Source organism: Penaeus monodon, chromosome 2 (assembly GCF_015228065.2).
Source record: "Penaeus monodon isolate SGIC_2016 chromosome 2, NSTDA_Pmon_1, whole genome shotgun sequence".
Classification (NCBI taxonomy): Eukaryota; Metazoa; Arthropoda; class Malacostraca; order Decapoda; family Penaeidae; genus Penaeus; species Penaeus monodon.
In genome coordinates this window covers 16,173,806-16,186,305 of record NC_051387.1, presented here as the reverse complement: position 1 = coordinate 16,186,305, position 12,500 = coordinate 16,173,806, and the positions used below count along the sequence as shown (strand labels likewise).

Sequence of the window (12,500 nt, the reverse complement as noted above, 5' to 3'; positions counted from 1 at the left end):
ATTTCTATAAGAAAAATATAATTGATTTCTTCGATAATAGAAAGCAAAGATTTAAGAGAAAGCATGGGAGACATTTTGAAGTGACTTTAGATCGATTCATTAGATCAGATGCTGGCAGCCAATGGGAAAATGGAGATTCATTGAGAGGAGAAGCAATTTTAGATTACCATTAATATGACGACATGAATCAGTGGTAAAAAAAATTGACAGTTTAATTTAGAAATAAAGGCCAGTGCACAGAACAGAACGTCGAAATTTCACCAGCCTTAGCAGGCTAAGTTCCATGTTCAATAATTTTAAGCATCGATTCCTTCCCACAGTTTGAGATAATCACATAGACGCGGGAACAGAAAATCATATGAATAAATGTAATTCTACCAAATTTACTGTGAAAATCTCGAATGTGCGGAAAAAAAGACACGCAAAATGAGAGAGAAAATAGTTAAAAAGAGAAAATGACTATAAGTATAGGAGAATATAAACAGAATTTTTTTTCTCCTTCCCTCTCTCGTTTTCATTATCGGTTTGGTAAAATCTCAAGCGTGAGCTGTGATAAGCTCGTTGTTAGAATCTCAAACTCACACAGCACGTCCATAACAGTTTCACGCTGACCGTAGTAGTGGGAGGGTGTGCTGTGTATTTCGGGAGTTACGTATCTAGGGAAACTGTACACCGTGACATTAGACATGGATTGTGGTTTGAGTACACCTCATGGCTCCTTGTACTGATATTTTGCTTTACTACGGAGTGTGGAGTCGTACTTGTACTTGAATGGCTTACATTCAAATCCCTGTATCGCTACTTTCCTGAGACGAAAAGATGTGATATATTGAGTTGTTTGCTGTCATTTCGTTCTTAAAGGCTTATACACTACCATACCATTCATTTGCGGAAATACATATACAGCATGTTCCGAAGTCAGAAATAATCGACTTTTAATTCTGAGAAAGAGAATAATAGAAAAAAAAATATATATATTATTAATAATAATAATAATACGGAAAATAAGTAAAATAATGCTCCGACATAATACAAGCTGAGAAAATAACAGCGATACATACACTAGATATGTAGAGAAAAGTCACAAACCACCTAAGAAGAAAGAGAAGGACACAGAGACCGGGCAAGAAATAATTAAACAAATAAATAAAGAAATACAAAAAAGTAAATACGAAAAACAACAACAACAGCAATCCCGACAATCTCAAACCGTGAAATGACACAGCGACTCCTTACAGACGGCACCCAACGGTAAGACGCAGTTTTGTCGATAACATGGCAAAAAAATACTCTTCAAAGACATCGACTAACTCTGAAGACCCAACATCTACCTGCTGCTAAAGAAAGAATCACTGTACGACATGGCAAAGCGAGGCAACATGGTTACTGGGTTCCTTATGCTGACTATGGTGAGTTGACTTGACACACTGACATATATAGCTGTTATGATTATTTTGGGATACCTGATATTCTTTTTTTTCTTTTTTTTTGGTGGGGGTTGTTGATACCTCTACAGTCTTTTTGGTTGTTTAGTGATTCATCTGTATTTCTGTATGCATTGCCTATTATACATACAGATCTGTGTGTGTGTGTGTGTGTGTGTGTGTGTGTGTGTGTGTGTGTGTGTGTGTGTGTGTGTGTGTGTGTGTGTGTGTGTGTGTGTGTGTTTTGTGTGTGTGTGTGTGTGTGTGTGTGTGTGTGTGTGTGTGTGCGCGCGCATCTGTCTCCTCTCTCTCTCTCTCTCTCTCTCTCTCTCTCTCTCTCTTGTATGTTAATTTATTTATATATATAAATGAATACCACTCACACACACACACCACCACAACACACACACACACACACAACACAACACACACACACACATTATATATATATATTATTATATATATATTATATATATATATATATAATATACAATACATATATTATATATTAATACATATATTATATACATATAATATATGATATATTATATATATATATATATATATATATATATCTATATATATATATATATTTGTTGTTGTTGTGTGTGTGTGTGTTTGTGTGTGTGTGTGTATGTGTGCGTGTGTGTGTGTGTGTGTTGAAAACGAGTACTTAGTACAAGACATCCCACTGTGATACTGTAATACTCTCGCTTGAGAGAGTTTATTGCTCTCACTGTATTTATGGCACGAGTACAATCTCAGTGCACTATAAAGTTTCCCGTAACGGTGGTGGTAACGATCATTCTGTATCAAGGTGAACATTAAGAAAAGGCTAGGTACTGGACGAAGGAAATGTAGTAGGAGTGGAAGAGAGAGAAATGAGGGAGGGAGAAATTGAGAAAAAAATAAGGGAAGGCATAGGAGTGGGGAGAGCAGGGGGTAAAAGAAAATTTAATAGGAGAAGGAGAAATTTAATTAAAAAGAGGAAGAGAAGAAAGGGAAAGGGGGGGGGGAGAGGGACCGAAAGATCGGTATGGGAAACTGACAGAAGGGGAGGGGGAGGGGGGAGGGAGGGAGGAGAGAGTGATTGTGTGACTTTCGAGTGGAGTTAGATAAAGGGGTAAATAAATAGTTCGTGGAGAGAAGGGTTAGGCTGATAGATCGATATATATATATATATATATATATATATATATATATATATATATAATATTTTTTTTTTCTTTTTTAACGGTAGGTTCATATCTGAGCCGCCGTGGTCAAAGCATGATACTTAATTGTAGTTTTCATGTTGTGATGCTCTTGGAGTGAGTACGTGGTAGGGTCCCCAGTTCCTTTCCACGGAGAGTGCCGGTGTTACCTTTTTTTTTAGGTAATCATTCTCTCTATTTTTATCTGGGCTTGGGACCAGCACTGACTTGGGTTGGGTTGGCCACCCAGTGGCTAGGTAGGCAATCGAGGTGAAGTTCCTTACCCAAGGGAACAACGCACCGGCCGGTGACTCGAACCCTCGAACTCAGATTGCCGTCGGAGAGAGAGAGAGAAAGAGAGAGGAAAGAAGAACGAGAGAGAGAGAGAGAGAGAGAGAGAGAGAGAGAGAGAGAGAGAGAGAGAGAGAGAGAGAGAGAGAGGAAAGAAGAACGAGAGAGAGAAAAAATGAGAACGAGAGGAGAGGAAAACTATGTCAGAGTGGTTGAGGGAGGATAGGTCGGAGGGAGAAAGGCGATGAATAGAAGGGAGGGAGGTAGATGCATAAAAAAAGAAAAGAAAAGAAAAAAATACATATATATATATATATATATATATATATATATATATTATATAATATTTTATTATATATATATATATATATGTGTGTGTGTGTGTGTTTGTGTGTGTGTGTGTGTGTGTGTGTGTGTGTGTGTGTGTGTGTGTGTGTGTGTGTGTGTGTGTGTGTGTGTGTGTGTGTGTGTGTGTGTATGTATGTATGTATGTATGTATATATATACATATATATACACATATATATGTATATATATATATATATATATATATATATATATATATATATATATATTACTCATTAACTCTTACTGATATAAAGTAGTGCTATAAAAAAAACCCAGCCAACTCGTTTTCCCTTTCGAAGTGATAATTCCTGTCGCACTGCCCAATAAACACTTTGATTAACTACCTTCTTTCTATACAGGTCTGTTGTTGCCTGGGAACTGACTCTCCGAATCCCAAGGGAGAGTGGGAAACGTCAGATGGGATCCTGGGGACAGCAAACAGCACTGAAGGACGCCTTTCCATTTCTTCAGCTTATGAAACCCAAGATGACACGGATGATTGGCATGAGCGAGTCCTTGGCGACGACTTAACGAAGAAGTTTGATGTTGACGATCAAAAGGTGGAAAGGATATCCCAAGAGACCAAAATGGCATTTGGGAATAAGGAGGGAAAAGGAGACAGATCGGATGATGAAAATAAATACTCCTTGGTCAGAAGAAAGAGAGAAACGAGCATAGAAGAGGAAGGAGACGGAGGAGAGGTAATTAGTGACGAAGACGAACCGGAGGAACTGCCATCGCCTGAGGGTCTCGCCTGGGTCGATCCAGCCACACTAGCGAACCAGGGGTATTCCGTCGAGAACGTTCCCTCGCTGGCTAATCTCATGGGCCTGAGGGTAGTCAAGTACAGGAATCAACAGCCTATTCCCTCCCGTCTGGGCACCTCATCTTCAGCCTATTCTCCGAGCAGATATAGGCCTAGACCTGTACAATATTCGAAGTTCAATAGACCCGTGGGCTCCGATCCAGGTTACACGAGAACGGACTTCAAGTCTCTCACTTATGACAACAACCTTTTCGGAGACTCGTTCCACAATTCTTTCCACTCCTACTACAAGGAAGAGAATGATACATTACCCTATAGTAACAGTCACGGCCCACCGCAGGGGATAAGCAGCTGGCGAAGAAGGTCTCACTCCTCTAACAGTGAATCCCGATACCCCTATAACAGCCCCACCAACGGGAGACAGAGTCAACCTCCTTTTCCGTCCGGCGGCTCCGGCGGCGGCTTCCTGGACATGCTGGATCCTCTGAATCTCTTTAAGGGGAGTCAGGGTCCTCTGCCCCCCCGGCACTCGAATCCCGTCCCTCCCCCTGGCTACGACCCCCGACGTCCCAGGCCCCAGCCACGGCCTCCTCCCTCGAACTCCCGCTCGGAGACAGGAGACTCGCCGGGCGTGAAGTATGAGGTGGTTGTTGACAAGGACCAGCGAAATCGCGGATACCAATTCCGCGAGGATTATCCTCTGCGGGATGACTTGTATATCGGGATGGACGGTAACATTTATATAAAAGACAATTCCGTTGAAAATCCAGCTGTGTCGTATGGTGATGATCCGTTTGAGGAGAACAGCAGGCCAAAGCACACGTCCGGGCACCAGAGACCGTATCGGCCACGGTCTCGACCAGATCGGGTTCGACCGAAATTTCCCCGAAAACAGATTGAAGACAAAGATACCTTTGATGAAAATGAGTATCGCGAACTCCTCAAAAACCACAACTTAGACGATTATTCTTCACGAGAACCTCCAGCCTCGATCCAGAATTTTCTCCCCGAAGATAATTCAGACTATAAGTCAAATTCTCAGGAGAATCCTCGAGGACAGCATAATGGTCGATATCCAAACAACAGCCGTCGACCCTCCAGGCAAAACCGCTACCCAGGCACACGATACTTCGACTGGTTCACCCCAGTGCGCGGTCGAATCAACTACCCATCGTTCTTCACAGACCCTCGACAGGTGAGGCTTCCGGGATTTCGATATCCTCCTCGACATCGACGCATGCCCGTCCCCCCGCGTGCTGGGACTCCTGTCATCCCCCCGAACGTCCGTCACTCACGACCCACTCAGCGCCCCGATTTAACCCAACGCCGTCCTTCGTTCCCCAACTCTTCGCCTCCTCGCTCCTCTTTCCCTAAATCACTTCCTGCTCGGCCTTCCTTCTCGAATCCTTCTCCTCCTCGTCCGCGCCCTTCCTTCCCCATTACCTCTCCCCCTCGTTCCAAGCCGGCACAATCGCGACCAAACTTTCCTTTTGACAGGCCCCAGAGCGACCTAACAAGTAACCACAACACTCGTCTCCGGGGATCTTCGTCAGCTGATGACTCCCGTGGGAAGCCTGGGGGAACAAAGGGCTTCTACCCCGGAAATGGCTTCTTTGACGCTGATTTTCCCACTTTATTCCACATGATGCCGTCCAATCGACATAGAGTTTATGAACCACTGCCCAGACCTTTAGCACTAAATACGACAACAGTGGAGGAAGAGTGAATGGATCCGTTGATCAAAGGCGTTTAGTATCGTATAGATTTTAGAAATTATATGCTTGCTGTGGTATGTGAAAAGAAGAAAAAAACGAAGGACAGTTACGGAATATACAACACGTTTACTGTGTGTGAGTGCCTAATTTCACTGACAGTGCAAGTTTCTAGACGGCATTTATTGATAAAAGTACAATACACAGTGAAATCCATATGTGATCGGTGTGCGACATGAGCGTATTTTATTAACATCGGGCAGCTGATGTCTAAAACAAATGCTGTATCCCATATGCACACGTGTTAAGCTGGAAATGATATTCATGTGGCATTATTTATGGTAAACTGAAAATAGAATGAATATAGCCCTAGGTGTTTCTAAGAAACAGTTTCTAAAGGTACGTTATTAGTTCAATGCTGTGACAACAACGTGATATATGAAATGCGATTCTGAAATTGTGGACAATGGTACTTTTACCGATACATATTACATGTATCGGTACATATTCCAAGTATCAAATGAAGTTAAATAACATTCCTTTGGATTGTGGGAATCTTTTATTTTATTGACTGTATTCAGTGAGAGCAAGTTTGCAATTTCCGGCAGGACTGTTGGTGTGGAATTTGCTATCTTTATGATCAGATATACCGAAACCAATTACCATAATCCCATTAACCCTCATATAGGCAACCATTTACCATGCATAATAAGGGGCCGATTTTTCAATAATGAGTTGGGTAATTTATAAAGATAACTCTCTATTAATTTTCCTTATATATGTTGACTATTAGATCATTCCAGGCTGCAAGTGTTTTTGTAAATAAATATCATACTTTCCTGTGATCTATGATAAACGTGAGGTATCAATAAAATACATTTCAACGATAAACTACTTTGTTAATGCCTTTTAAAGTTCTAAGTCAATCCCCTTAGTTATTGTGTTGTTTAGAAATGCTATCTCTCACCCTCATTTCTTTTAATAAACCTACTGGATTCCTTTATCAGAGAGAGAGAGAGAGAAAGAGAAAGAGAAAGAGAGAGAGAGAGAGAGAGAGAGAGAGAGAGAGAGAGAGAGAGAGAGAGAGAGAGAGAGAGAGAGAGAGAGAGAGAGAGAGAGAGAGAAAGAGAAGAGAAAGAGAGAGAGGGATAGAGACAGAGGGAGAGAGAGTGGGTGGGGATAAAGTGAGTGTAGTCAGTCGAATCTAAAATTGTCAAAAGGAATTCAAAATACTTTGAGGCCATTGCATGGCCATCTAAATTTTTTTCATGATCATTAACAGCAAAAAAAAAATATTTATAGAATTTAACATGTCAGTCAATGGTATTTTAATCCTACCCAGTGTGGAAAAATAGTGTAGTAAAACAAGGTTATAACAGTTATAACTATTTATTACATGGTCACAACCAGTGAACACATGTACAAATGTACAAAAAATTATCATGTTCTTCCTTTATCAAAATGCATATCTATGACTGGAATATTACAGCAATTCATTATCAATATTCCAGTAACCTGAGAAGTGCAACTGCAAGTAGTTTGTTTATTTATTGAAATCATGACACATACACACACACGCACACATGCATGCACTCCCACACACGCACACACGTGCGCACACACACACACACACACACACACACACACACACACACACACACACACACACACACACACACACAAAATTCCAACAAAATATTTTCAAAATCCCTTTATCCTTCATTGGTCTTGCTCTCTAGGACACTTCGAACATACTTCTCCACTTCGTTACGCTTCCCTAACCTTGTGACCTTTCCTGTGAATCGACTCTTGCCTCCTCCTCGCCCTTCCAAGATTTCGCATACCCTAGAAATATCAAATACATTTTTAATATTTTAATAAAAATCTGAAAATTAAACAAAATATACATAAATCTAAATGAATAAAAAAGATAATAATATGACCATAAAACGAAAAACATGCATAAGAAAACTAATGCTATGAGCCCTTACTTCGGTCCAATCAGTGACACGAGATCCTGTGGTCCGTGTACTACAAGTGAGCCTGGGCCTTTGTCTTCGCCTACAGTTAAGACTTTCAACACATTCTGTGGGGAAATGTGAAAAATTTGTTTCAGAAAGGGAGTTTAAAACAGCAAAGATGGCTGTATCAAAGACGGAAAAAGAAAGAAAGAAAAAGAACGAAAGGAGAAAGAAAAAAAAAAAAAAAAAAAAAATACATACAGAAACAGAGAGATTACATTACAAGATACACACATCATCATTGATTTCATTAATAATGGCACTCAAGTAGTCCATATCTCCATCACGACGATGATGGAAATAAACTGCAGGTCGAGGATGCAGCACAGTAAACTTCTGCCCTTCTGAGATTGCTAAGTCTTTCATGGCTTCTCGTAAGGAGCGTAGACTAGCTGTGTGGAAGAAAAGGAAAACCAGAGACAGTGATGATGTTTACAATGATGAAATTGAAAACAATAATAACAATAAAATCATTAACGTCAAACTAAATTATTAATATTATTAAATAAAAAAGTCTCACATTTGAGGTCATTTTGGATCTTTTCAACAAGGCGTATGTGATCAGAGGGACAGGAGTGAAGTATGGTGTTCAGCTGTCTTTCACGTTCTACACATTCGCCAAGATATCTGAAATTGGATAATGTATGGGATGAATTATCAACTGGAATACTAATAAAGAATATATGTTATCTATGCATAATATCACACATCTGCAACTGACATTTACTTGAGATAATTCTTAGTTCCATGAATGACTTCTAGGAGTAGGTAAAACTTATTATTAATTCCCAAAATTTTATATGAATTAAATTACTTCTTTCCTTTAAATCTGAGAGCTTAAGATAATATTCTACAAAAATGTCAGAAATGGATATGTACTTGAATACTTATCACCATTATGTAGTCAACCTTTTAATAAATTTATTTTTGAAATGTAATCTTTTATACTAAGGATATAAAATCATGACTAAAAATCATATGCTACACTGACTGAAAGATAAGACAATGGTTAGCTAATAAAAATTATATCAAAACTGCGAAATGCCGGTGCTGCAAGTATTGTACATATAGTGCAAAGGAAATAGTACCTAATAATAATAACAATAATAATAAAATAAAACAATAAAAGTAAAGTTTGCTGTTTTGAAACAACTCTTACTTTTTTAATTGCCCCATGCGGTGTCCAAACCAAAACAAGAGTTATCTTGTACACACAGATATATACACAACACAAGTTCATCTATGGTCCAAGTTTATATCCTGCCAGAACACTTGTGGAATTTTTGTCAGAATGCCACATATGTCATGGCTATCCCCTTACTCTCCTTTTAGCATTTCCAAAATCAATAACTGTTTCATTTTTACCTTGTATCAACTAGGTCCCAAGTAATTGCAGAAAAATATATATCTTGTATTATATGCATGCCCAAAAATAAATAGAAAGTTATAAGAAATCCTTCATGAATGTAATGCTAAACCCTAGGGAATTAATAAAAGTAAAGGTCATGTCAAATTACTACTGTGTTACTGACACTTGAACCTACTGCCCATAATCTCATAGTGGAGAGCCTCAACATTTCAACATTTTCTTGAATAGATATAAAAAATGTGAAACATCTGAAACTACAATTCTAGCTATCCCTAAAACTTTATGTCTGTATGGAATATATGTCATGCCGTGCTGAGAATGGCCATCTCATCAGGTACATATATATAATGGCTCTATTATCTCAGCCTGCTCACACTATATAGCCCTTCTATCATACAATGTCTGGAATCTTTTGCAGGAATCTAGATTAAAAAATTGCACTATGAGCAATCCGTGTCTGTCTTGAAGCCAAAAACCAGAACTTTATCAGTGCATACAGAGGTTAGGCTGGCGATTTCCAAGCTGAAGAGTGGGAAAGCTGCAGGCATATGTGATATCCCTGCTGAACTGCTAAAGGCTGGGGGTGAACCTATGGCTCGGGGCCTGCATACAGTCCTGACTGCCATTTGGCAGTCTGGTACCATTCCCCCTGACCTGCTGAGGGGCGTGGTCATCCCTCTCTGGAAGGGGAAAGGGGATCGATGGGACTGTAGCAACTACCGTGGCATTACACTGCTCAGCATATCAGGCAAGGTTCTCGCTCACATTCTTCTGAAACGGATCCGCAACCACCTACTGAGGCACCAGAGACCGGAGCAGTCTGGATTTACTCCTGGCAAGTCCACAATAGACCGTATACTAGCGCTTCGAATAATTGTGGAACGCCGTCGTGAGTTTGGTCGTGGGTTGCTTGCAGCCTACATCGACCTCAAGAAGGCGTTTGACTCGGTGCATCGGGAATCGCTATGGGAGATCGTGAGGCTCAGGGGAATTCCGACACAGATTATTGGCCTGATAGCAAGCCTCTATACTGGTACTGAAAGTGCTGTAAAGTGTGGTGGGGGTATGTCGAACTTCTTCCCTGTTAATTCAGGGGTGAGGCAAGGCTGTGTCCTTGCACCCACACTTTTCAACACTTGTATGGACTGGATAATGGGCAGAGCTCCTAGCCAAAGTCAGTGCGGAGCAACACTAGGCAATATTAAGGTCTCGGACCTTGACTTTGCCGACGATGTTGCCATCCTATCTGAGTCCTTGGAGTCACTTGTGGCGGCTCTTGATGCATTTAGCAATGAGGCGAAGCCCCTAGGCCTAGAGGTCTCCTGGACCAAGACCAAGATTCAGGACTTTGGGGGCCTGTTAGGGGAACCCGTTCAGTCGATCCATGCTTGCGGCGAGGACGTTGAAGTCACAGAAAGTTTTACATACCTTAGTAGCATAGTCCATATCTCTGGGCTGTCACACCAGGAAGTCAGTAGACGGATTGGTCCTGCAACAGGAGCCATGAACTCGATCAACAAGAGCGTTTGGAGATGTCGGTACCTATGCAGAAGGACCAAGCTGCGTGTCTTCAAGGCCTTGATACTTCCAGTTTTGCTCTATGGAAGCGAAACCTGGACGCTATCCAGTGCCTTGGAGTCTCGCCTTGATGCCTTTTGTAACAAGTCCCTTCGCCGGATCATGGGGTACAGTTGGCAGGACCACGTGTCCAACCGGTGGTTACACCGTGAGACTGGCATGGGACCTGTTACTTGCATAATCCGGGATCGCCAACTCAGGCTATATGGCCACCTAGCTCGCCTCCCTATGGACGACCCTGCCCACCAGGTTGTCTCTCTGCGAGACAACCCTGGGTGGAGGAGACCTGTGGGACGTCCTAGGAGATCATGGCTTGGGCAGCTCGACGAGACCTGTCGCGAGGAACTAGAGATGGGCCGTGTGCCTGCCTGGAGACTCGCCTCGAGGGATCCTCGTGGCTGGAAGCGAAGGGTGGATGTGGCCATGCGCCCCCGTCGGCGTTAGCCCCTTGATGATGATGATGATCAGTGCATATATGGCATGAAAGCCAAGGAGGCACAGACCTTCTTAGCTTTTAGTCAGCCCAAAGGCATCAAGTTAATATGTGCACTAAGGACAAAGATTTAAAGCACCAGAAAAATGTCTTTATTTTGTTTACAACAGGAGAACAACCTGAAATCCCTAGCATATGATATAAGTCACAGCTAGCCCATAATTGCAGCAAATTCAGTGTAATGCATGATTTATGTTAAAGCTGTGTTTGTAAAATCATTTTAGTGGTTATCACATACAACTTCTAAATGATTCCTAATATCTGTTTATACTTATGGGTAAATAAAATAGATGTGCTTTTTTATCTTGAAATGTGTATGTGGAAAAAAAAGTTTTTCTTTTCTTTTTGAAAGGAACATTATTTGGCTTTTCTATGGTTAATAGGCTAAAAGAAAGTTTGTGGATAGTTCCAATAACTGAAAATATTGTAATGACATTATCTTAACCAGATTAAATCATATGCCTATCTAAAAAAATAACTGATGTACCAAGTAAGCAAATCAGGTAGATAAAAAGGGGAGGGCAGCATATTCCTGGAAAAATAAAATATATATAATCTGATTTTCTTTTTGCAAAGCTTATGCTATTCATATTAACAAAAATAACTAGTAATCAGTAATAATGGAACATTAATTTGTAATATTTCAGACTCTGTTGCAAATCTCTCAAACTTTTCTTTTTAAATACTTCAATTTAAATGTTCATACAAAATGGAATGTTATACTGTCTCCAAGACATGATACCATAACAATTCACACACACACACACGCACGCATGCACGCACACACACACACATGTGCAAGCACAAGCACAAGCACAAGCACAAGCACACGCACACACACACACACACACACACACACACACACACACACACACACACACACACACACACACACACACACACACACACACACACACACACACACACACACACACACACACTCTATTCAGCTACCCCCCCAAAAAAAAAAAAGTACCTAAAATTGCAATAAAAAAATAAGATTTTAAAATATTAAATATAAGGCTCTCCTATATAGCCAATTAAATGAGTATATAATTCCTAACTTACCTTAAAACTCTCTGACCAGCCACAAAATACAACAACGTTTTGTTAGCTTTTCCTTTCTCTGTGTGGAGCAACTTAATAGCTTGAAGATCAGACAAGTTTCTAACATGTGTGCCACAACACATGTTTGTATCTACGTTTTCAATTGTCACAACACGTACAGGTCCTACCACGTCCTCAGGCAGACCACGTGTGCGAATCTGTAGAAGTGGACCAATATGTTATATAAAGATCAAAGTT

General features: G+C 40.6%; 2 protein-coding genes across 2 annotated transcripts in view; one reads left to right on the top strand and one right to left on the bottom strand.

The window, feature by feature from the left end:
• Positions 1 to 6,617, top strand: part of LOC119581200 (serine/arginine repetitive matrix protein 1-like) — a 29,171-nt gene extending 22,554 nt beyond the window's left edge. Inside the window, exons 3-4 of the mRNA XM_037929600.1 lie at positions 1,239 to 1,409; positions 3,616 to 6,617. Coding sequence (XP_037785528.1) covers positions 1,362 to 1,409; positions 3,616 to 5,748 — 2,181 coding nt within the window. The 5' untranslated portion in view covers positions 1,239 to 1,361 and the 3' untranslated portion in view covers positions 5,749 to 6,617. The remainder of the gene's footprint in view (positions 1 to 1,238; positions 1,410 to 3,615) is intronic.
• Positions 6,618 to 7,107: 490 nt separating this feature from the next.
• Positions 7,108 to 12,500, bottom strand: part of LOC119581192 (alanyl-tRNA editing protein Aarsd1-like) — a 9,305-nt gene continuing 3,912 nt past the window's right edge. Inside the window, exons 5-9 of the mRNA XM_037929588.1 lie at positions 12,264 to 12,460; positions 8,276 to 8,382; positions 7,990 to 8,147; positions 7,726 to 7,820; positions 7,108 to 7,579 (exon numbers count right to left, since the gene is read on the bottom strand). Of these exons, the coding sequence (XP_037785516.1) occupies positions 7,447 to 7,579; positions 7,726 to 7,820; positions 7,990 to 8,147; positions 8,276 to 8,382; positions 12,264 to 12,460 (690 nt within the window). The 3' untranslated portion in view covers positions 7,108 to 7,446. The remainder of the gene's footprint in view (positions 7,580 to 7,725; positions 7,821 to 7,989; positions 8,148 to 8,275; positions 8,383 to 12,263; positions 12,461 to 12,500) is intronic.